The 24,412-nt window shown below is 37.4% G+C and overlaps 1 protein-coding gene across 6 annotated transcripts in view; it reads right to left on the bottom strand.

Moving 5' to 3' along the window:
- SCAPER (S-phase cyclin A associated protein in the ER) overlaps window positions 1–24,412 on the bottom strand; it is a 492,749-nt gene that overhangs the window by 229,799 nt on the left and 238,538 nt on the right. For all 6 annotated transcript variants that reach the window (XM_067754830.1, XM_067754870.1, XM_067754881.1 and 3 more), the window contains exon 22: window positions 5,668–5,733. In XM_067754830.1, coding sequence (XP_067610931.1) covers window positions 5,668–5,733 — 66 coding nt within the window. The remainder of the gene's footprint in view (window positions 1–5,667; window positions 5,734–24,412) is intronic.

The raw sequence follows: 24,412 nt of genomic DNA, 5'->3' as shown, positions 1-24,412 counted from the left end.
TTTAGAGGGTGCAGTTTTTATTAATACAGAAATTGCTATTTGAGTTACTTCTGGCATGTTAATTTTTTCTAGCATGAAAAGAAAACGTGAAGGATTCATAACTCCTAGCCTAGAACATGAGAAGTATCTGTCAGGTAAATGGCTTTATGGAGAACTTTTTAAGGTCAGATATTTTCTTCTCAAAACTTGAACAAATTCTAACAACTCTAAGTTCAAACCTGTCACTGGCAAATGTGAAACGTAAGGGCTTCTCTGTAAGGATCCCTAACTTTTATCACAGTCAATTTTGGGAGGTTCATTAGGATCATTGGGAAGATTTATAAAAGTGTAAGAAAGGGGACTGGGCCCATGTTAGGAACTAACATTGTTCTTCGGTGTGATGGACAGGAAGACATAAACATATTAACTTCTTTTTTCTTTCACCTCCTCTATTTGAAAGGTACATAGTCTAAATTTAAGGCTACTGGTTCCCCTTCCATTTGTAAATAATATGCTTAAGCCTGTATTTCTAAATGTAACAGCCTAAGAAATCCCCATATAAGATGAAAAAATCAGTGTGCATATATTGCCTCCTACATTGATCATCATTCATTGTTGCCAGCCAGCATCCTTTCCTGTGGAAAAAGAACCCATCTATCCCTTTCAGGGAACTACCTCACCTTCATACTTACATGGGTATACTAGATGTGCTCAATGCTATCAGGGTGTTGCTGCTCCCAGACCCTCATTCTTAGTGGAAAGATCTAGAAAATGTGTGTATATTATTATATAAATAAATATAAAAAATACATATAACTGGGCGCAGTGGTTGAGAGTCCGCCTGTCGATGCAGGGGACACGGGTTTGTGCCCCGGTCCGGGAGGATCCCACATGCTGTGCAGCGGCTGGGCCCGTGAGCCATGGCCGCTGAGCCTGCATGTCCAGAGCGTGTGCTCCGCAACGGGAGAGGCCACAACAGTGAGAGGCCGGCGTATCGCAAAAACAAAAACAAAAACATATAACTATATATATAATTATATATACAAAGAGTTGATGCTTGAGCAACAGGGCTTTGAACTGTGCAGATCCATCTATACGCAGATTTTTTTCACTATGTATGTCCCACAGGATTCAGGGTTGGTTGAATCCGTGAACACAGAACTTTGGAGGGGAAGGCCGACCGTAAAAGTTACAGGCAGATTTCTGACTGCTCGGAGGGCCGGCGCCCCAGCCCCCACCCTCACTGTTCAAGGGTCACGTGTGTGTGTGTGTATCCCTACACTTTACATCTATATTTATTTCTACTTATATACATAATGGAAAATACGAGTTAAAACCGATACCTACAATTCCAATTCACCACCATAGGATTTTCTATTCTCCCTGGGTCTATTTTTAACTCTCTTCTCTCATCCTTAATATATTTACTTATGTGAACAATCCACCTAACATATCATGCATCTTTCTTTATGCGTACTGTTATCTTCCTGCTTGGTCTCCAACTCCCTACTCTGGGCTCTTCTGCCATTCTCAGCTTGCTTGGGTTTCACACCCTTTGCAAGACTCCCCTGACAGACTGTGCCAGGATTACATTCCATGGATTACCCTCCTCATTTGGCTCTGATTCCCCACACCAGGCCATGGTGTCCTACCCCACATGGAAGCTCCCTGCGCTCTGCTTGGGCTCTGAACCGCCATACCTGGCGCCCCTCCTTAGCCTACTCTGACACCCACCGTTGTGCCACTGCTGCCTCCAGCCATCCAGCCAGTGCAGATGGTTGCTTGGTGCTCTCTCTTCTAGTGGCTTTAGGACTGAATTTTTCTGGAAAGGGAGGGGAAACTGGTGGAAGAGTCATTTTCATTTATTAGCTAGAATAATTTTATAAGGAGACATTTCTTTTCATCTGCTATTTGGTTACCAATTTCAATTAGTTACAATAATTATCCTTTTTGATGCTCAAATTGTCCTATTTTTGTCTATTAGTAAACTTTTCAAGTCAGCTCCTGAGTCTTTTGATAAAACACTAGCAGTCTTTGAGAGATTCCTTGCCATCTAGTATGACAGAGCATTCAGATCTAGCATTAGACATTTTTCCAAGAAGTTCTTGCTCCCTTTAGTGAGATATGCTCACTGCTACTGCATTGGTCATTGTTTCTAGGCCTCTTCAATCGACAGAGCTAGGAAATAAGTAAATGTGTGTACACACACATACATAATACATGTGTATCTATATATGTATATACACAAATACGTATACACACAAATATGCAGAACACTTTTTAAAAGATAAAATATCTCATAAATTCATATATTTCAAATTCAGTCCTACAGGGGTATTACCTGATCTCTAATGTATTACATCTATCTCCTTTCATCCAGACTGAGAATTCAGTTTCTCAGTAATACAGGGGATGAAAGAATGCTAGTCTCCATAATCTTCTTTACTTTATCCTTATTATTATGCACATAGACTCAGAATAACATTATCAATAATACCATCACCAATATAACTGGAGAATGGTTAATTCTTTAGAATATGTTTTCCTCATTCTCCCCAATATTTTTCTTATAGTTATACTATAAAAACAACTGAGATACAGTTATTACATAATATTCTTTTTCTTCTGGCCATCAGTTATTCTTAGTTCTATAAGAAACTATAACTTTACTATTCATCCCTAGTCTTTATGTTGATGTCTAATAATTTTGATTGTCTGAGGTTCATTCCCTCTTAGTATTTAAGATCCTCAAGAAAAGAAAATGTGGGTCAAGGATTTTGTAACTGGCAAAACTGATTTTTTTTTTTTTTTTTTTACGGTACGCGGGCCTCTCACTGTTGTGGCCTCTCCCATTGTGGAGCACAGGCTCTGGACGCGCAGGCTCAGCGGCCATGGCTCACGGGACCAGCCGCTCTGCGGCATGTGGAATCTTCCTGGACCGGGGCACGAACCTGTGTCCCCTGCATCGGCAGGCGGACTCTCAACCACTGTGCCACCAGGGAAGCCCAGCAAAACTGATTTTTGAGGGCATAAAGTTATTGATAAGAAAGAGTAAGAACTAAGGCAACATTGTTCACATCAGCCCTTCTTGAGAAACCTACTTAAGAATGAGGTTCAGGTGCTTCTCTCAAATTGGTTCCCTGAACCTTCCAGTGAAAACCTGTTAGTTATTTTAGGGTTATCCTTTCCTTACATCTGTTATCCCAGTTGCTTCTCTTTGCTTTCTTTCACACTGATGTCATTACCATGCAGGTCTTGTGGCTATTTGTTCCCATCCACTTGCATTTCAGATTTCATGTAGATATCTGGCAATGCAGTGTTTTTTGTAAATGCTTCCATGGGTTTTGGGTTTTCTTTATTAGTTAGCTGGTTTCTATATTAAAATTTGAAGATATTGAAAAATTATGCTTCTATTGCTACTGCCATTTTTCTAGACTTATAATTTAAAAGAATATCCTGGTTGCCCTGTGGCGAAGAGACTGTAGTAAACAAGGGCAGAGCAGTGTAGAACTAATTAGGAAGCTGCTACAATAATCCAGATGAGAGACACTGGTAGGTTAGACTACACTAGTTACTATGGAGGTAGTGAATAGTTGTCAGATTCTGAATATATTTTACAGATAGAGCCAATAGAATTTTTTGATGGACTGAAAGAGTGTGAGAAAAAGGATGACTCTAAAGATTTTAGATGTCTTAATTTAAGGATGGGCTTGCCATCCTTAAATTAAGATGAGCAAAAATATGAGGGGTAAGGTATGGGAGCAAATTTCAGGAGTTTGATTTTGCACATGTTCACTTGAGGCATCCAAGTGAACAGAGACATTCAAGTGGAAGTGCTAAATAGGAAGCTGGATATAGTGTTCTGGAGTTCTGGGGACAGGTCTGTATTGGAGACATAAATTTAAAGTCCATCCAGATACTAGATGTTTAAAGTCATGAAACTAAATGAGATTACCAAGGGAGTAATTCTCTATTTGAACTCTCAGGACAAAGGCATGTTAATGTCAGTGGTCAAAGAGACAAGAAACAACCAGGCAAAAGATACTGAAAAAGAGCATCTAGTCAAGTAAGAGGAGAATCCAGAGAAAGTTGTATAATAGATGGTTACATTAAAGGTCCCCCTTGAAGTATATCTTGCCAGCCATGACGTACATAGTCACCTCAGACAGTGACTACGGACTTGGCAAAATGACTTGCCTTGGCCAATGGGACATAAACAAATGTGACACAAGCAGAGGCTTGATAAGGCCTGATATCCTCTATGAACACTGATGCAAAAACCCTCAATAAAACAAGCAAAACAAATTAAACAGCATATTAAAAGGATTATACACCATGACCAAGTGATCTGTCATCCTCAAGGAGGCTGACCAAAGCTTCCTTATATGGCAGTCACAGGGGAGCAAGAAAGCAAAGTTGTGAGCAGAAGCCTCAAGACTTCTGGAGCCAAGGCTCAGGAGTCACATATTGCTTCTGCAGTAGACTGTGGATGAGAACAAGTCAAAAGGCCAGAACAAATTCAAGAGTAAGGAAAATAGAGTCCACTCCTTGATGGAGAGGTGGCAAAGTTATATTGCAAAGGGATATGCCTCCAGGAATGGCTCAACAACTTCTGGCCATCTTTGCAAACACTATACCACATCATATATTAAATTTCCTCAAATTTTGGATCTATTTCTAGACTGTTTTAAAAAATCTATTCCATTAATTTGTATTATTATTCACATGCCAACACAAAACTATTTGGTGGATAAATTAGGAGTTTGGGACTAGCAGATACAAACTACTATATATAAAATATATAAACAACAAGGTCCTACTGTATAGCACAGGGAACTATATTCAATATCTTGTAATAAACTATAATGGAAAAGAATTGGAAAAAATATATATACTGGATCATTTTGTTGTATACCAGAAACTAACACAACATTGTAAATCAACTATAAATTAAAAAAATAAAGTACAACTTCAAGTGCTAGAACTTAATCATATACATAATGAATAAAAGATATCTTAACCGTAAACATAAAAGTGGACATCCTAAGCTCCAGATTCACATCGCCTTTCAATAAGACTACACCAGTCTGTACCCCCATCGGTAATATTATATAAGTACCTTTCTCTCACTGCACCTCTACTGGTAGTCTATTTGAGAGAAGCAAAATGATGATGTTTTTGTTTACTTAGCTATTACACTTAGTAATTACGCTTACACCCAATGGCGGAGTCTAAATCCTCATCTGTCAAGTGGCCCTTGCAACAATCTTGAATGAGATCTCCTCAGAGTAAGAACCAGTACAGCCTTGCCAGAACTTGTTTTGTTAGAATAGGGTTTCTTTACCTCAGCACTACTGATGTTTTGGATGTGGTAATACTTTGCTGTGGAGGCCTATCTTGTGCACTGAAGAATGTTTAACAGTATCCCCTGGCTTCTGCACGCTTGATGGCAGCTGCACCATTTTTCCAAGCTGTGATAACCAAAATATTATCACATACCCCTAGGCACAGACAAATGTCCTCTCGCAAAACCATCCCCAGTTGGATACCACTGTGTTAGCAGAATAAAATTCTAGGCATCAGATACAAAGTCCATGACCACAGGCATACAATGATGGTTCAGATAAGCTTTTGTTACAGGCAAAGACTGAAAAGACAAAGAACTAAAATGTAGGATAAAATACTCACTTTGCTTTATAGGGTGAGTCTGAGCCAGAATTTTTTGTTTCCAATAAACTCTCGTATTCCTTGGCCCTAAAGCGAAAAGAGTTTTATCACTGTTAGTTATTTTGCTGCTAATTTTTATAACAAAATAAAACGTTGGCTGTGTTTTTCCTCTCCCAGTACTAGGAACATTACCACACTTAGATTTCTGAGATTGCATCTTTAAATATTATAAATCTATCAAAAAAGACTAAAAAATACATATTTCCTCACAGGATATAAAACAGATTCATAAAAACACTTCTGAGTTTAGGGACATGGTACAGAATGGTGCTATTTTTCAGAAATGTTAAAATCATGATAATTAAATTTAAAACCATACTAAGTTTCTACAAGGTGGTTGAGGTGCCTCAAGAGGCATATAATGCAAGATTAAATACAGGTAAAGAATAGTCACTTAACTCTAGAGATAATTTTAAAAGGCAGTGGAAATGACTTGACCAGATACTCAAAGATTTGTTTTGTTCTGCTTTTGTTATTTATACTGACTAAATACCAAAAGTCTGCAAAAATCTGAGATAACACTCTTCTGCCATTGTCCAACTAAGCTCCACCTTGCCTGTAACTGTAGGTCACAGCCATCAACAGGTCACCAAACTAAGCAGATGTCACTACAGCAATCCATTAACAATGACTTAATTTGTCAATTTCCCTTTTCAGAGGAAAAAGAGAAAAATACTAATTTAAATATTAACCATTCATCCAAAGGGTTCTAGTCTCAAATAATTAGTCCAGTGACCTATGAAAGAATTAGTCACAATGTACACCAATCCATACAGCAATGACAGGTGAAAAAATAAAAACTGTTTCATAAAAAACCTGAAAGATGCAAATTACAACACACCCAATGAGAAAAAAGCAATCTAGCATAGGTTATGCTTGGGAATGAAGAAATAACTAAATTAGAATTAAACATTAAATTATGTATTGTTTCAACCTACGTGTGCTCATTGCTATCAGCCAAAATATTAAGGCATATCAAAATGGGGAAATAACCACATTGTAGTTGCAAGTAATTGTGACCTCATATGAAAGGTGGGGAAAGTAACAATTTTGCAGGATTGAATATGTTCCAAGAGCTGTGCCAAGGAGCTACACATTCGTTGTCTCATACAGTCTTACAAACTCAATATATATATTGTCCTCCTTTTACAAAAAAGAATTTGAGGCTTAGGAAGATGCCAGTTATATCAAGACATATATTTTATCTGAGCCTTCAAGTGGAAAAAACTGAATACATTCTCCCATTCATGCACACCTAACTAGAAAAATACTACCCAAAGAAATCCTAACTTTACCTGGAATGGTAGTTAACCACTTTTTCCTAACTTGAATCTCGCCTTGATTCACTTTTAGCAATCAATTAAATATTTATTTCCAGAGCCCCTACTCTGTATAAACTAGAGTATGGGGGGATAATGAGAGTTATATATATATCAGGGATGGGGTATATATATATATATATATATATATATATATATATATATATATATATATAGTGGGAATATTCAATGTATTTATTCTCCATAAGGAGGAGGAAGATACAGCATTAAAAGATACATAGTTCTACAAAGCTGAGCAAGTGACTCATGCGTACTGTCACAAGTGCTCTTTTCCACCTAAGATGCTAGGGGGAGTTTCCTCAAGGAAATGGAAAGTGTACCTGCTTGAAAGATAGGTAGCATATGAATACATGAAAAGAAAATGCCATTAATAGGGTATAGAAGTGAGCAAATAATGCTAGACATGGGAAAAACACAGGTTTTGCTTAGGGAACAGTGTACAGATCCCTTTTGCTGGAGCAAAAGATTAAAATGTGGGAATAATGAGAGATAAGGCTGAAAACGCATTATTTCAGAAACTCTATGATTATTAAATTCTGATTACTTACTCTTTAAGATAATGACCCACTTTATTAATATTTTAAATTTATTAGTGTTGTGTTGTATACTGCATTCCCTCACTTTTAGTCTCCTTGTCATCGTGGTTGTACTCTTTCTTAGCCATAATGTGGGATATTTATTTACTCCATTTTATTTTTTGTTAGCTTTTCAGAGTTTACCAATATTCTCCAAGAATTAGATCTTATCAACTTCTATTTAATTTCCATTTTTATCTTTATAAAGATATAGTACATTGTAAGTGCCATATGTATATTTGTTAAATAAAAATAAATACATCTATAAATAAAAATAAATACATCCTATTTCCCATGAAGAAGATATGAATATTGTTCTAAACCTTGAGTTGTTCAGACCACTACTACTTCAACTGATAAAATAATTTAAGGCTAAAATTTCATTCTGAGTAAAGTTTTGACCATACTCCATAAGTTTCATGTTCTCATTGTCACAAATTTCAAACAGTTTGTATTTCCATTTTGTCTTACTCCTAAAAACTCTTACTTCAAATAATGTTTTCTGGCCCACTCCCACCCCTTGGTTCCGAAGTGTTAATTTTTTTGTCTTTATAATTCTTTTTTTCATTTTTGGGTCAGCTTTATTGAGGTATAATTTACAAACAATAAAAACTTTAAATTTTAAGTGTATAACTTGATGAGTTTTCACAGTTGTGCCTACCAACATAAGTGAAACCACAATCATGATATAAAGCATTTCCACCACCCCACAAAATTTTCTCATGTTTTTCGGTAATAGTTCTCTTCCCCCTGCCCCCACCTTCTTGTTCCTAGGAATAATCCATCTACTTTTTCCCAGTATAGATATCTGAATATCAAATTACTACAATCATACATACTTTCTTGTGTCTGGATTAATTCATTTAGAATAAATCTCGAGATTCTTTCATAATCAAATATATTATTAGTTAATTCCTTTTCACTGCTTTGCAGTATTCTATTGTTTGGACACCACAATTTATCCATTTCCAGATGGATATTTTACTTCTTTCCAATCTGGGGCTACTATCTACTCTAAACATTTGTAGATAAGTCACTGCATGGGCAGATGTCTTAATTTCTTTTGGATAAATACCTAGGAATGGGGTTGCTGAGCAATCTGATAAGCATGTGCTTAACCTTAAAATACAAAAATGTTTACCAAACAGGTCACTCCAATTTGTACTTCTACCAGCAAAGAATGAGAATTCCAGTTGCTTTAATCCTTGAAGAGTGTCTTGCTTAATTTCTTTATATCTGTGAAGTTCTCATATTTCCTTTTGACTTCTAACTTCATTTCCTTGTGGTTAGAGAAGATATCTTGCATGATTTCAATATTTTAAAATTTATGGAATCTTGTTTTGTGGTCTAACGTATGATCAGTGCTGAAGAGTATTTCATGTACACTCGAGCAGAATATGTATTCTGCTGTTCTGGGGTAGAATGTTCTCTATTCATCTGTTAGGTTTAGTTAGTTGATGTTGTTCAAGACTTTTATTTCCTTGTTGATCCCCAGACTGGTTGTCCTATCCATTATTAAAAGTGGGGTATGAAGTATCCAACTATTACTGGTGAACTGTCTATTTCTCCCCTCAATTCTGTCAGTTTTTCCTTCATATATTTTGTGACTTTCTCAAGTCACAAAGGTGACTTGAGACAAGGTGCATATATGTTTGTAATTGTTATGTATTTTTGATGGATTCATCCTTTCATCACCACGTAATATCCTTCTCTCTTTATTGTACAATTTTGGTCTTAAAGTCTATGTCGCATGATAGCAATATAGTTACTTCAGCTATATTATCTTGCAGAGGGTACTCTTTGCATGAAATATTTCTATCCTTTCACATTAAACCACTTGGGTTCTTATATTTGAAGTGAGTCCCTTGTAGACAGCATATAGTTGAATGATTTTTAAAAATTCATTCTGCCAATTTGTTTCTTTTACTGGTGTCTTTAATGCATCTATATTTAATGTGATTACTGATAAGGACAGATTTACTTCTGCCATTTTGCATTTTCTGTATATCTCTTTGGTCCCCCAATTCCTTCATTACTGCTTTATTTTGTGCTAAATATTTTCTAGTGTACCACTTTCATTCCCTTATCATTTCTTCAAGCATATGTATATACTTATTTATTTATCTATTGTTTTCTTAGCAGTTGTCCTGAATTATAATTAACATCTTAATTCATAACAATCTAGTTAGAACTAATACCAACCTAGTTTCAGTAGTATACAAAAATGTTCCTATATAGCATTTACCTCCTTTATGCTATTATTATAGGTCATTTCTTTATACATTGTGTGTCCATCAACATAGGTTTATAATTGTTTTGTGTAGTTCTCTTTTAAATCAAATAGGAAAAATGAGGAGATACAAAAATACTACATTTACACTGATTTATACATATATAGTTACTTCTACAGCATTCTTTATTTCTTTGTGTGGATTCAAGTTACTGTCTACTGTGTTTTTATCGCAGACTGAAGATTTCCGTTAGAGCTTCTTGAAGTGCAGGTCTACTAGTGACAATCTCTTAGCTTTTGTTTATCATGGAATGTATTAATTTCTCCTTCATTTTTGAAGTTTTGCCAGATATAGAATTCTTGGTTGACAATTTGTTCTGCTTTTGTGTTTTTCTACCAGGAAACTGAATATGTTTATCCTACTGCCTTCTGACCTCTATAGTTTCTGATGAGAAATAAACTGTTATTATATTGAGGATGTTTTACATATGAAGAATTGCTTCTCTTTTGATGTTTTCAAGATTCTCTTTGTCTTTATCTTCCAATGTTTGATTATAATGTGTCATAATGTGGATCTCTGCATTTCTCCTACTTACGAGTTTGTTGAACTTCCTGGATCTGCAGATCATATCTTTCATTAAATTTGGAAAACTTTCAGCCATCATTTCTTCAAATGTTATCTGCCCTTTTCTCTCTCTACTCTTCTCTGGGACTCCCCTTATGTATATGTTGGTATGCTGGATGGTGTCCCACAAGTTTTTGAGACTGTATTCAAATTTTTCCCCATTCTTTATTCTTTCTCTTCCGTGGAGTGGATAATCTCAATTGAGAATCTTCAAGTTCACTGACTCTTTCTTCTATCTGCTCAAATAAGCTGCTGAACCCTTCAAGTAATTTTTTTTCACTTCAATTACTGTACTCTTCAGCTACAAAATTTCTATTAGTTCTTTTAAAATTTTTATCTCATTATTAACATTATCCAGTTGGTTACATATCATTCACATGTTTTCCTTTAGTTCTCTGAGTATATTTAAAAAATTTTTACGGCTTCCCTGGTGGCGCAGTGGTTGAGAGTCCGCCTGCTGATGCAGGGGACATGGGTTCGTGCCCCAGTCTGGGAAGATCCCGCATGCCATGGAGCGGCTGGGCCCATGAGCCATGGCCGCTGAGCCTGCACGTCCAGAGCCTGTGCTCTGCAATGGGAGAGGCCACAACAGTGAGAGGCCCGCATACCGCAAAAAAAAAAAATTTTTTTTTTAAATCTTTGTCTAGTAAGGCCAATGTCTGGGCTTCCCCAGGGACACTTTCTATTAATTTTTTTTCCCAGTGTATGGGCCAATTTTCTTTTTTTTTTGCATGCCTTGCAACTGTTTCTTGAAAACAAGACATTTTAAATATTATAATGTGACAACTCTGGAAATCAGATTCTCCTTCCTCTCAGGTTTTGTTTTTGCTACTTGATGTACTTGTACATTTGTTTAGTGAGTTTTCTGAACTAATTTTCTAAAGTTTATATTCTTTGTCATTATGGCCCCTAAAGTCTCTGTTCTATTACTTTAGCAATCAATTAGTGATCCAAGAGATTTCTTTAAACACCACAAACAATAACATCAAAACTCCTAATCTAGTCTTGGTAGATGGGCTCTGTGTGTGTGTTGGGGCAAGCCAACAAGACTCAGTCAGGCAGATTAAAACTCTACCTTAGCCCTCACTTCCTGCTTGCATAAAAGACTAATGGTCAGGACCTTCTTGGGTCTTTTCTGATCATGTACCCATCCCTGGGCATGCATATGGCCTTCTAGATTTCTCAGAGTACGTGGGAGGTTTTCAAAGCCCTTGTTCCCCAAGGCATCTCAATCCTCAGCCTTTCCCTGCAAATTTTTTGATTAATTATTTACACTAATTGTATACCCTTGCACTGGGCACCACCAACTAATATATTTGCCTTTAAATTGTTTTTGACAATCACCCCCAGGTAGCCTCCTCAGCTCTGGGAGGATCCTGAGTTATGTAAAAGGAAGACAAACCCTTAGAACTAACCTTTCAGAGAACCATCAGTCAGGTTAAAACAACTACAGTTCTTTGAGTACAAGGTTTGTTCTGCTCCCTCCATTACTAAGTACCTGTAACAGGGATGCTGGGAAGTTGAGACATGATCAGGGTAAGTTAAAACACCCCTAGCCTCTTTTTTTAAACTGAAGTATAGTTAATTTACAATGTTGTATTAGTTTCAAGTGTACAGCAAAGTGATTCAGTGATATATATAGATAGATAGATAGATTTTTTTCAGATTATTTTCCATTACAGGTTATTACAAGATACTGAGTATAGTTCCCTGTGCTATACAGTAGATCCTTGTTGTTTATCTATTTTATAATATATAGTAGTGCGTATATGTTAATCCCAGACTCCTAATCTATCCCCCAACCCCCACTATCCCCTTTGGTAACCATACATTTCTTTTCTATGTCTGTGAATCCATTTTTGTTTCATAAATAAGTTTGTATCATTTGTATCATTTTTTAGATTCTACATATAAGTGATATCATTTGTCTTTCTCTGTCTGACTTGTGTCACTTAGTATGATAAACTCTAGGTCCATTCATGTTGCTGCAAATGGCATTATTTCATTCTTTCTTAAGGCTGAGTAGTATTCCATTATGTATACATCACATCTTCTTTATCCAATCCACTCATTTGTCAATGGACATTTAGGTTGTATCATGGGGTATTCCTCTGTGGGTTAATCCTATATGGAACTCTCTGTACTTCCTGGACTTGGGTAACTATTTCCTTTCCCAGGTTAGGGAAGTTTTCACCTATTACCTCTTCAAATATTTTCTTAGGCCCTTTCTCACTCTCTGATCCTTCTGGAATCCCTATAATGCAAATATTAGCGTGCTTGATGTTGTCCCAGAGATCTCTTAAACTGTCCTCATTTCTTTTCATTCTTTTTTCTGTTCAGTGGCAGTGATTTCCACTACTCTGTCTTCAGCTCACTGATCTGTTCTTCTGCCTCATTTAGTCTACTATTGATTTCTTCTAGTGTATTTTTCATTTCAGTTATTGTATTCTTCAATTTTGTTTGGTTGTTCTTTGTATTTTTTAATTCTTTGTTAAAATTTTCTAATTTCTTGCTCTGTGCATCCATTCTCTTCCCAAGTTCTTTGATCATCTTTATGATCACTACTCTGAACTCCTTCTAGGGTTGACTGCCTATCTCCACATCACTTAGTTCTTCTTCTGGGGTTTTATCTCATTCCTTCATCTGAAACATATTCCTCTGTTGTCTCATTTTGTCTAAACTGCTACTTGTATTTTCCTGTATGTGGTAGGTTGGTTAAGTTTCTCAACCTTGGAGAAGTGGCTCTCTGTAGATGTCCTATGCAACCCAGCAGTGCACACCCCTCTCATCACCCAAGAGCCAGGGGCCAGCTGGTCCCAGGGTAGTGTCTGGTCTGGATTTGTGGACTCAGTCTGCAGGCTGTGGGAGTGTAGTTTTCTTGCTTCTGATGTCTGCCCCCTGGTGGATGAGGCTGGTCTAAAGGTTTGGGTAGGGTTCCTGGCAGGAGGGGCCAGTGCCTGCCCCACTGGTGGGTTGAGCTGGGTCTTGGTCCTCTGATGGACAGGGCCGTGCTAGGGGCATGTCTAGAGGTGGCTGTGGGCTCAGAGAGTCTTTAGGCAGCCTGCTTGTAGATGGACACATCCCCACCCAGTTTGTTGTTTGGCCTGAGGTGTGTTGTTTAGCACTTGAGCCTACAGGCTGTTGGGTGGGGCCAGGTCTTGATGCCAAAATGTCAGACTCCAGGAGAGTTCTTGCAGATGAATGCTCCCCACTGTGTCCGCCACCAGTGTCTCTGTCCCCAGGGGGCCACTGCCACCCCGACCTCCACAGGAGACCCTCCAAGACTAGCAGGTAGGTCTGGCCCAGGCTTCTATCAAATCACTGCTTTTGCCCTTGGTCCTGGTATGAGTGAGATTTTGTGTGTGCTCTTTAAGAGTAAAGTCTCTATTTCCCCCAATCCTGTGAAGCTCCTGCAATCAAGCCCCACTGGCTTTCAAAGACAAATGCTCTGGGGGCTCTTTTCCCTGGTGCTGGATCCCTGGGCGGGGGGGCCTAATGTGGGGCTCAGAACTCTCACTCCTGTGGGAGAACCTCTGCAAATATAATTATTCTCCAGTTTGTGGGTCGCCCACCTGAGAGATATGGAATTTGATTATATTTCAAGTCTGCCCCTCCTATGGGTCTAGTTGTGGTTCCATCCTTGTATCTTTAGTTGTAGAGGATCTTTTCTGGTAGGTTTCAGTCTTTTTCAATGATGTTTGTTCTGCAGATAGTTGTGATTTTGGTGTGCTCATGAGAGGGGGTGAGCTTGGGGTCCTTCTACTCTGCCATGTTGGCCACTCTCTTCCCTCCCTTAACGAGGTTCATCTGATTTTTCTTTTTTTTTTTTTTTTTTTTGGTACACGGGCCTCTCGCTGTTGTGGCCTCTCCCGTTGCAGAGCACAGGCTTCGGACGCGCAGGCTCAGTGGCCATGGCTCACGGGTCCAGCCGCTCCGCGGCATGTGGGATCTTCCCAGACCGGGGCATGAACCCACGTCCCCTGCATCGGCAGGCGGACTCTCAACCACTGCGCCACCAGGGAAGCCCATCTGATTTTTCTTAATTGCCTTTTCCCCCAGTAGCAGTAAGCCTTTGATCATTTCCTGAGTTCAAAAAAAGTTGATTCTGACTGTTTTTGCCAGTTGATTCATTATTTTTATGGCAATATGGACTCTTGGAGTTCCCTACCCTACCTTTTTATTCACATCATTCAGGATTTTTAAAATTTTAAATAAAAGACCTTAATTCATATTTACATTATAATTGATGTGTTTAGCATTATTTCTGCCATTTTATTTTTTAAACCAACTTTGAGATATAATTCAAATACCATATAATTCACCCATTTAAATGTGTAATTCAATGTTTTTAAATATATTCATAGGGTTGTATAGCCAATCATCACATTCTAACTTTAGAAGATTTTTATTTTCCCTGAATAAAATCCAGTAACCTTTAGTACTCAATCCCAGTTTCTCTCCTCCTGCTCACATCCCCAAGCAACACTAATCTGCTTTTTATCTCTATAAAATTTTTTATCTTGGACATTTCATATAAATGGAATCATAAGATACATGACCTTTTCCTGACTGGCTTCTTTCACTTACCATAGTGTTTTCAAGTTTCATCCACATTGCAGCACATGTCAGTATTCATTCCTAAATACTATTTCATTGTATGGATATATCAAATTTTGCTTACCTATTCAACAGTTGATGAACATTTGGGTTGTTTCCACTTTTGGCTCTTATGAATAATGATGCTATGAACATACCTGTACAAGTTTTATTTGACCATGTTTTCAATTCTCTTGGGTATAAATCTAGGCATGGAGTTACTAGGTCATACAGTAATTCTGTGTTTAACTTTTGGGGAACTAACAAACTGTTTTCCAAAGTAGACAGACCATTTTATATTCCCAACAATAAGGTATAAAGATTCTAATTTCTTCACATCCTTGTTACTGTCTGTCTATTGAATATAGCCATTCTAGTTGGTGTGAAGTGGAATCTCACTATGGATTTGACTTCCCTGATGACTAATGATGTTGAGCATCTTTTCATGGTCATACTGGCCATTTGTATACCTTGTTAAAGAAATGTCTACTCAGATCCTTTGCCCATTCATTATTGGTCAGTCTACCAAGGCAAAAGAAATAAAAGCAAAAACAAACAAATGGGACCTAATCAAACTCAAAAGCGTTTGCATATCAACAAAATGAAAAGACAACCTACTGAATGGGAGAAAATACTTGCAAATGATGTGACTGACAAGGGGTTAATATCCAAAATATACAATCAGCTCATACAACTCCATATCAAAAAAACACACAACCCAATCAAAAAATAGGCAGATGACCTAAATAGACATTTTTCCAAAGAAGACATACAAATGGCAAACAGGCACATGAAAAGATGCTCAACATTGCTAATTATTAGAGAAATGCAAATCACAACCACAATGAGGTATCACCTCACACTGGTCAGAATGGCTAATATCAAAAAGTCTACAAAAAGTAAATGCTGGAGAGGTTATGGAGAATACCGCTGGTAGGAATGTAAAGTGGTGCAGCCACTATGGAAAACAGTATGGCGGTTCCTTATAAAACAAAAAATGGAGATACCATATGATCCGGCAATCCTACTCCTGGGTATATATACAGAAAAAACAAAAACAAAAACTGTAAGTCGAAAAGGTACATGCACCGCAATGTTCACAGCAGCACTATTTAGAAAAGCCAAGACATGGAAGCTACTCAAGTGCCCGTCAGTGGATGATTGGCTTAAGAAGATGTGATATATATAGATATAGACACACACATACACACATACACACACATATGCAATGGAATATTACTCAGCCACAAAAAAGAACAAAACACTGCCATTAGCAGCAACATGAATGGACCTAAGGAATACGCTTAGTGAAATAAGTCAAACAGAGAATGACAAATACTATATGATATCACTTATATGAGGTATCTAAAAAACAATACAAATAAATCTATATAAAAAACAGACTCACAGACACAGAAAACAAACTATGCTCACCAAAGAGGACAGGAAAGTGGGAGTGAGAGACAAATTAGGAGTATTTGATTAACAGATACAAACTACTATACATAAAATAGATAATTAACAAGAACTTACTATATAGCACAGGGAATTATACCCAATATCTATAATAATCTATAATGGAATATAGTCTGCAGAAAAAAACCCAAAGACAAATCAATATGCTGTATACCTGAAACTAACACAATATTGTAAATCAACTACACTTCAATAACAAAAAAATTACTCTGAGCATTAAACACACAGTATATAAAAAGAATGACATGGTAACTATTCTTACTAAGAGTTTACAGGGAGGAGAGTAAATAAAAATTTTAAAAAATAAATAAGGTAATATCTGAGAATAAGATATCCTATAAAGAGAATAGAGTAATTAATATACAGTGGCTGATTATATGTATGTGTGTCAAGGAGGTGAAGGATTTATAGAGCACAATGAAGGAAGGCCTCTGAGAAGTAAGTCTTTAAGCAGAAACCTGAATCAAGTGAAAGAGCCAGTCTCGGGGAATTTCAGGCTGGCTAGAGGGAACATCAAGTGCCAATACACTAGGGAATATTCAAGGAACAGAATGGCAGCAATGGTAAAACGAATACAGAATTATGCTTATTATATAAACATGCTACTCCATTAAAAATGCTTCCTTGAAAGTCATTAATGATCTCCAGTATTACCAAACACAATGGCTTTTTCTCTGTATTCATTCTCCTTGAACTTTCTGACTATATTTCACATCTCACTATCAATGCCTTTTTCATGCCCTCATCTCCTTGCACTTCCATTTAACAATTATCTATTGTTACTATTGCAATTTTAATATTATAATAATGAATGCTAAATATATAATTTTAACTTATAGTCCAAATTTCAAACTCCTGAAGCTCTTCACTTGGAAGCTCAACCTTCACCTTGTTCTCTATATCTTTAAAACCAAAATCATTCTTAACATTGTACATCCACTTACCTATATTTTTCAATAGTACTTGGGACAAATATTTCAAAATTATTTTCTATTCTTCATTTTCTTTCCTCAATATTATTATCAAATCACTAATCTTAGATTAAAACATTTCTTGATTGCTTTCTTTAAATTTATTGTACTATACACTGTAATGTCAGCCCTATCACTTCATGCCTGAGTTAGTAAAATAATCTCCTATGCACCCAAGCTCTCAACCTTCTAATCCTACCTGTATAGCACAGGTGACAAATCTTCCCAAGTCATTAATTTCCTGATGTTATTCCCTTGGCAATCTATGTTAGTTCTTTCCCAAAAGATATAGTCAATCTTCTAACTAGCATTCAAGGCTCTCCATAATTTGACCCTTTGCTACTTATTCAACTTTATATTCTCTGACATATCAACTGCATTTTATAAATTTGGATTTGCACAGTCCACTATCGAGACATTTTCACCAGTTAGGATACTGCTAGCAGGGAGCAGTACAGCTTAATACCTGCACAGATTAATGCAGAAGGCAAGAAATAGGAGGAAATTATTACTTTTACAAAAATAAACTTCAAATGAAAAGAATAAATAGGCATTTAACACGCTTACGAATGTGGACACTGTCTACCAGTTCCTCTGGGATATCACTTGCAGAGCTGAAACCTACTTGCTGTATGCTCAGCCACATCATCTCTGTGCCCCTATTTCTTTTTTTCCCCCAAGTTTACTGAGATACGATCAACATACAGCATTGTGTAAGTTTAAGGTGTACCAAGTGATGATTTGATACACATATATACTGTGAAATGATTACCAAAATAAAATTAACACCTCCATCACCTCACATAATTACCATTGTGTGTGTGGTGAAAATATTTAAGATCTACTTCCTTAGCAACTTTCAAGTATTAAAATATAGCAGTGTTAACTATAGTCACCAGCCTGCACATTAGATTCCCAAAACTTGTTCATCTCGTAAGTGAAAGTTTGTTCCCTTTGACAAATATCTCCCCATTTCCCCCACCCCTGAGCCCCTGGTTACCACTGTTCTAATCTCTACTTATATGATTTTGACTTTTGTAGGTTCCATGTATAAGTGAGATCATATAATATCTGTCCTTCCCTGTCTTACTACTACATAGTAAAATGCCTTTGGGGTTCCATACATGTTGTTGCAAAAAGGCATAATTTCGTTCTTTTTTATGGGTGCTCCCTATTGCAATCGAGGACATACATCAGCATACAGCTAGATGCTCTAAGGACATCATCAACTTCTTCCTGCCTCCCTCTCTCACATAATCTATCTCAGATTTCTTTCTTGTATCTATCTACTCCTCCACATGTCTGTGCCAAACATTCTGGCATTTAATTTTGATCCTTACTGAACCACTGTCTAACTACTTTATGTGAGGAAGTTTTTTTGTTTATTTCTAAGTATGGCCTTTAGAAAGCCATTGTATTTTGTAAGCCTAGTTTTCCGCATTTGTAAGATGTGGGAATACAACTAGCTAATTTTTTTTTGCGGTACGTGGGTCTCTCACTGTTGTAGCCTCTCCCGTTGCAGAGCACAGGCTCTGGACGCGCAGGCTCAGCAGCCATGGCTCACGGGCCCAGCTGCTACGCAGCATGTGGGATCCTCCCGGACGGGGGCACGAACCCGCGTCCCCTGCATCGGCAGGCGGGCTCTCAACCACTGCGCCACCAGGGAAGCCTCTACTAGCTAATTTTTAAAGGTCTTTTCTAGCTCTAAGATTCCATGATTCTAAATTCTTATAAACAGTAGGTACAAATTTGTTAGGTAGGGACTTCCCTGGTGGCACAGTGGTTAAGAATCCGCCTGCAGGGGACACGGGTTCGAGCCCTGTTCCAGGACGACCCCACATACTGCGGAGCAACTAAGCCCGTGTGCCACAACTACTGAGCCTGTGCTCTAGAGCCCGTGAGCCACAACTACTGAGTCCACAGGCCACAACTACTGAAGCCCATGCACCTAGAGCCCATACTCCGCAACAAGAGAAGCCACCACAATGAGAACCCTGCACGCTGCAATGAAGAGTAGCCCCCGCTCGCCGCAACTAGAGAAAGCCTACATGCAGCAATGAAGACCCAACACAGCCAAAATACAAATAAATAAATAAATTTTAAAAATTGTTAGGTAGATTAGAAGTAGTTGCGAGCCTGCTAAAATGTGGATTCCTCACCTAAAACCAAGTTAATCAGAATCAACTGGCTGAAGCCCAAGAACCTATCTTTTAAATAGGATACCAAGTGATTCGGATGTAAGGGGTCAAAGACTACAGTTTGAAAATCATTGTCCTGTTTCATGATTTGATCTATATTAACAAAACAACATGAAACTTATCATTTATTGAGTTATCTCTTAGATACTAGGCCAGCAGATTTTAGAGTATGATGTGATACCAGGGGGTCTCGGAGAATCTTTCAGAGGTACAAGGTAAAAACTCATTCATTCTCATTCTCTTACAAGCATACAATGGAGGTGAGACTATATGGCATGTGATTTAAGAATCCACCTCTATTTTTTAAGCCAGACATTAAGAAAATTAACGTAACTCTTCTTACTAAATTTTTTGCTTGTTTTAGAAAAGTTATTTTTCATAAATTTTTTTTTCATTTTTAGACCCTTTGTTTTATAAATTATGTATTTGCTTTGTCTAGAACTCACAGAATTATGTTCAAGACCAAGGGGGACAGTCTTTTTGGTTTGCTTCTGGTGCCTGGGCGTATTCATGGGCTCTCTATTCTGTTCCATTGATCTATATGTCTGTTCTTGTGCCAGTACCATACTGTTTTGATGACTATTGCTTTATAGTATGCAGTTGGCCCTCTGTGTCTATAGGTTCAACCTCCATGGATTCAACCAACCACAGACTGAAAATATTAGAAAAAAATATTAGACAATATTAGACTGAAAATATTAGAAAGTTCCAAAAAGCTTAAATTCGCTGTGTGTCAGCAACTATTTACAAAGCATTTACAACTATTTACAGAGCATTTAAATGGTATTAGGTATTATAAGTAAGTTAGAGATGATCTAAAGTACATGGGATGATGTGTATAGGTTATATGCAAATAGTATGCCATTTTTATATGGAGGACTTGAACATCCACATAGTTTGGTATCCACAGGGGGTCCTGAAACCAATCTCCTGCACATACTGATGGACAACTGTAGTTTAAAGTCAGAAAGTATAATACCTGTAGATATTTTCTTCCTTCTCAAGATTGCTTTGGCAAGTGTCTATTGACAGATGAATGGATAAAGAAGATGTGGCACATATATACAAAGGAATATTACTTAGCCATAAAAAGAAACGAAATTGAGTTATTTGTAGTGAGGTGGATGGACCTAGAGTCTGTCATACAGAGAGTGAAGTAAGTCAGAAAGAGAAAAACAAATACCGTATGCTAACACATATATATGGAATCCAAAAAACAAAAAAAGGTTCTGAAGAACCTAGGGGCAGGACAGGAATAAAGACACAGATGTAGAGAATGGACTTGAGGAGGGGGAAGGGTAAGCTGGGACGAAGTGAGACAGTGGCATGGACTTATACATACTACCAAATGTAAAATAGATAGCTAGTGGGAAGCAGCTGCATAGCACAGGGAGATCAGCTCGGAACTTTGTGACCACCTAGAGGGGAGGGATGGGAAGGGTGGGAGGGAGACACGAGGGGGAGGAGATGTGGGGATGTATGTGTATGTATAGTTGATTCACTTTGTCGTAGAGCAGAAACTAGCACACCATTGTAAAGCAACTGTACTCCAATGGGGACTTTAAAAAAAAAAAAAAAGATTGCTTTGGCTATTCAGGGTCTTTTGTTGTTCCATACAAATTTTAGGATAATTTGTTCCAGTTATATGGAATATGCTATTGGTATTTTGATAGGGATTACATTGGCTCTGCATATTGTTTTGGGTACTATGGTTATTTTAACAATATTAATCTTTCAATCCATGAGCACAGTATAACTTTACATTTATTTATATTATCTTTAAATTCTTTCATCAGTGATGACCAGTATTTATCTTCTTGCTTAAATTTATCCCCTGATAGTTTATTCTTCTTGATACACCTGCAAATGGGATTGTCTTCTTTTTTGTTTTTGTGGTATGTGGGCCTCTCACTGTTGTGGCCTCTCCCGTTGCGGAGCACAGGTTCTGGATGTGCAGGCTCAACAGCCATGGCTCACGGGCCCAGCTGTTCCACGGCATGTGGGATCTTTCCAGACCAGGGCACGAACCCGTGTCCCCTGCATCAGCAGGCGGACTCTCAACCACTGTGCCACCAGGGAAGCCCGGGATTGTCTTCTTAATTTCTCTTTCTCATTGATAGTTTATTATTAGTGTATACAAATGCAACAGATTTCTGTGTATTAATTTTGTATCCTGCAACTTCACTGAATTCATTTATTAGGTCTAATAGATTTTTGATGAAGTGTTTATGGTTTCCAATTCATAGTATCATGTCATCTGCAAATATTGATAGTTTTACTTCTTCCTTTCCAATTCAGATGCCTTTTATTTCTTTTTCTTGTCTGACTGCTATGGCTAGGAGTTCTAATAATATGTTAAATACCAGAGAGTGGGTATCTTTGTCTTGCTCCTGATCTTAGAGGAAAAGCTTTCACCTTTTTACTATTGAAAATGATGTCACTTGTGAATATGTCATATATAGCCTTTATTATGTTGAGGTACATTCTCCCTATGACCACTTTGTTGAGAGTTTTGATCATAAATGTATGTTAAATTTTGTCAAATGCTTTTTCTCCATCTCTTGTGGTTATTATATGGTTTTTATCCTCCATTTTGTTAATGTTTTGTATCACACTGATTGATTTGCAGGTGCTAAACAATCCTCGCATCTGTGGAATAAATCCCACTTGATTATGGTATATGATCCTTTATATTGCTGAATTTGGTTTGCTAATATTTTGCTGAAGCTTTCTGCCTCTATGTTCATCAAGGATATTGGCCTCTAATTTTCTTATTTTGTAGAGTCTTTTTCTGGTTTTAGCATTAGGTGATACTGGCCTCATAGAATGAGTTTGGAAGCCTTCCTTCCTCTTCAGTTTTTTGGAACAGTTTGAGAAGAACAGGTATTTACTCTTCTTTAAATATTTGGTAGAATTCATCTGTGAAGCTGTCTGGTCCTGGACTTCTGTATGCTGAAAGTTTTTTTTTTTTTTAATTACTGATACACTTTCATTACTAGTGATTGGTCTATTCAGATATTCTATTTCTTCCTGATTCAGTGATGGAAGATGGTATATTTAGGAATTTTATATATAGGAGTTTATCCATTTCTCCTAAATTGCACAATTGTTCATGTATAATTGTTTGCAGTAGCCTCTCTTTCATTTCTGATTGTATTTTTTGTGCCCTCTCTTCTTGAAGAGTCTGGCTAAAGGTTTGGCAATTTTGTTTATCTTTGCAAAGAACCAGCCCTTAGTTTCACTGATCTTTTCTATTGCATTTTTCACCTCAATTACATTTATTTCTGTTCTGATCCTTTTTTTTTAACATCTTTATTGGAGTATAATTGCTTTACAATGTTGTGTTAGTTGCTGCTGTATAACAAAGTGAATCAGCTATATGTATACATATATCCCCATATCTCCTCCCTCTTGCATCTCCCTCCCATCCTCCCTACCCCACCCCTCTAGGTGGACACAAAGCACCGAGCTGATCTCCCTGTGCTATGCAGCTCCTTCCCACTAGCTATCTATTTTACATTTGGCAGTGTATATATGTCCATGCCACACTCTCACTTCATCCCAGCTTACCCTTCCCCCTCCCCATGTCCTCAAGTCCATTCTCTGCATCTGCATCTTTATTCTTGTCCTGCCCCTAGGTTCTTCAGAACCACTTTCATTTTTTTGTTTTGGATTCCATAGATATGTGTTAGCATATGGTATTTTTCTCTTTCTGACTTACTTCACTCTGTATGACAGACTCTAGGTCCATTCACCTACTACAAATAACTCAATTTCATTTCTTTTTATGGTTGAGTAATATTCCATTGTATATAAGTGCCACATCTTCTTTATCCATTCATCTGTCGATGGACACTTACATTGCTTCCATGTCCTGGCTATTGCAAATAGAGCTGCAATGAACATTGTGGCACATGACTCTTTGGGAATTATGGTTATCTCAGGGTATATGCCCGGTAGTGGGATTCTGGGTCATATGGTAATTCTATTTTTAGCTTTTTAAGGAACCTCCATACTGTTCTCCATAGTAGAGGCCACCAACATCCTGATACCAAAACCAGGCAAAGATGTCACAGAAAAAGAAAACTACAGGCCAATATCGTTGATGAACGTAGATGCAAAAATCCTCAACAAAATACTAACAAACAGAATCCAAAAGCACATTAAAAGGATCATACACCATGATCAAGTGGGGTTTATCCCGGGAATGCAAGGATTCCTCAATATATGCAAATCAATCAATGTGATAAACCATATTAACAAACTAAAGGAGAAAAACCATATGATCATCTCAATGGATGCAGAAAAAGCTTTCGACAAAAATCAACACCCATTTATGATAAAAAAAAAAAACCTCCAGAAAGTGGGCATAGAGGGAACTCAACATAATAAAAGCCATATATGACAAACCCACAGCCAACATCTTTCTCAATGGTAAAAAACCAATTCCACTAAGATCAGGAACAAGACAAGGCTGCCCACTCTCACCACTATTATTCAACATCGTTTTGGAAGTTTTAGCCACAGCAATCAGAGAAGAAATAAAAGGATTCCAAATCAGAAAAGAAGAATTAAAGCTGTCACTGTTTGCAGATGACATGATACTATACACAGAGAATCCTAAAGATGCTGCCAGAAAACTACTAGAGCTAATCAATGAATCTGGTAGTAGCAGGATACAAAATTCGTGCACAG

This window comes from Pseudorca crassidens, chromosome 1, assembly GCF_039906515.1.
Source record: "Pseudorca crassidens isolate mPseCra1 chromosome 1, mPseCra1.hap1, whole genome shotgun sequence".
Lineage (NCBI taxonomy): Eukaryota > Metazoa > Chordata > Mammalia > Artiodactyla > Delphinidae > Pseudorca > Pseudorca crassidens.
Note: the sequence above shows the minus strand (reverse complement) of the source record. Positions and strands in the feature narration are given on the sequence as shown.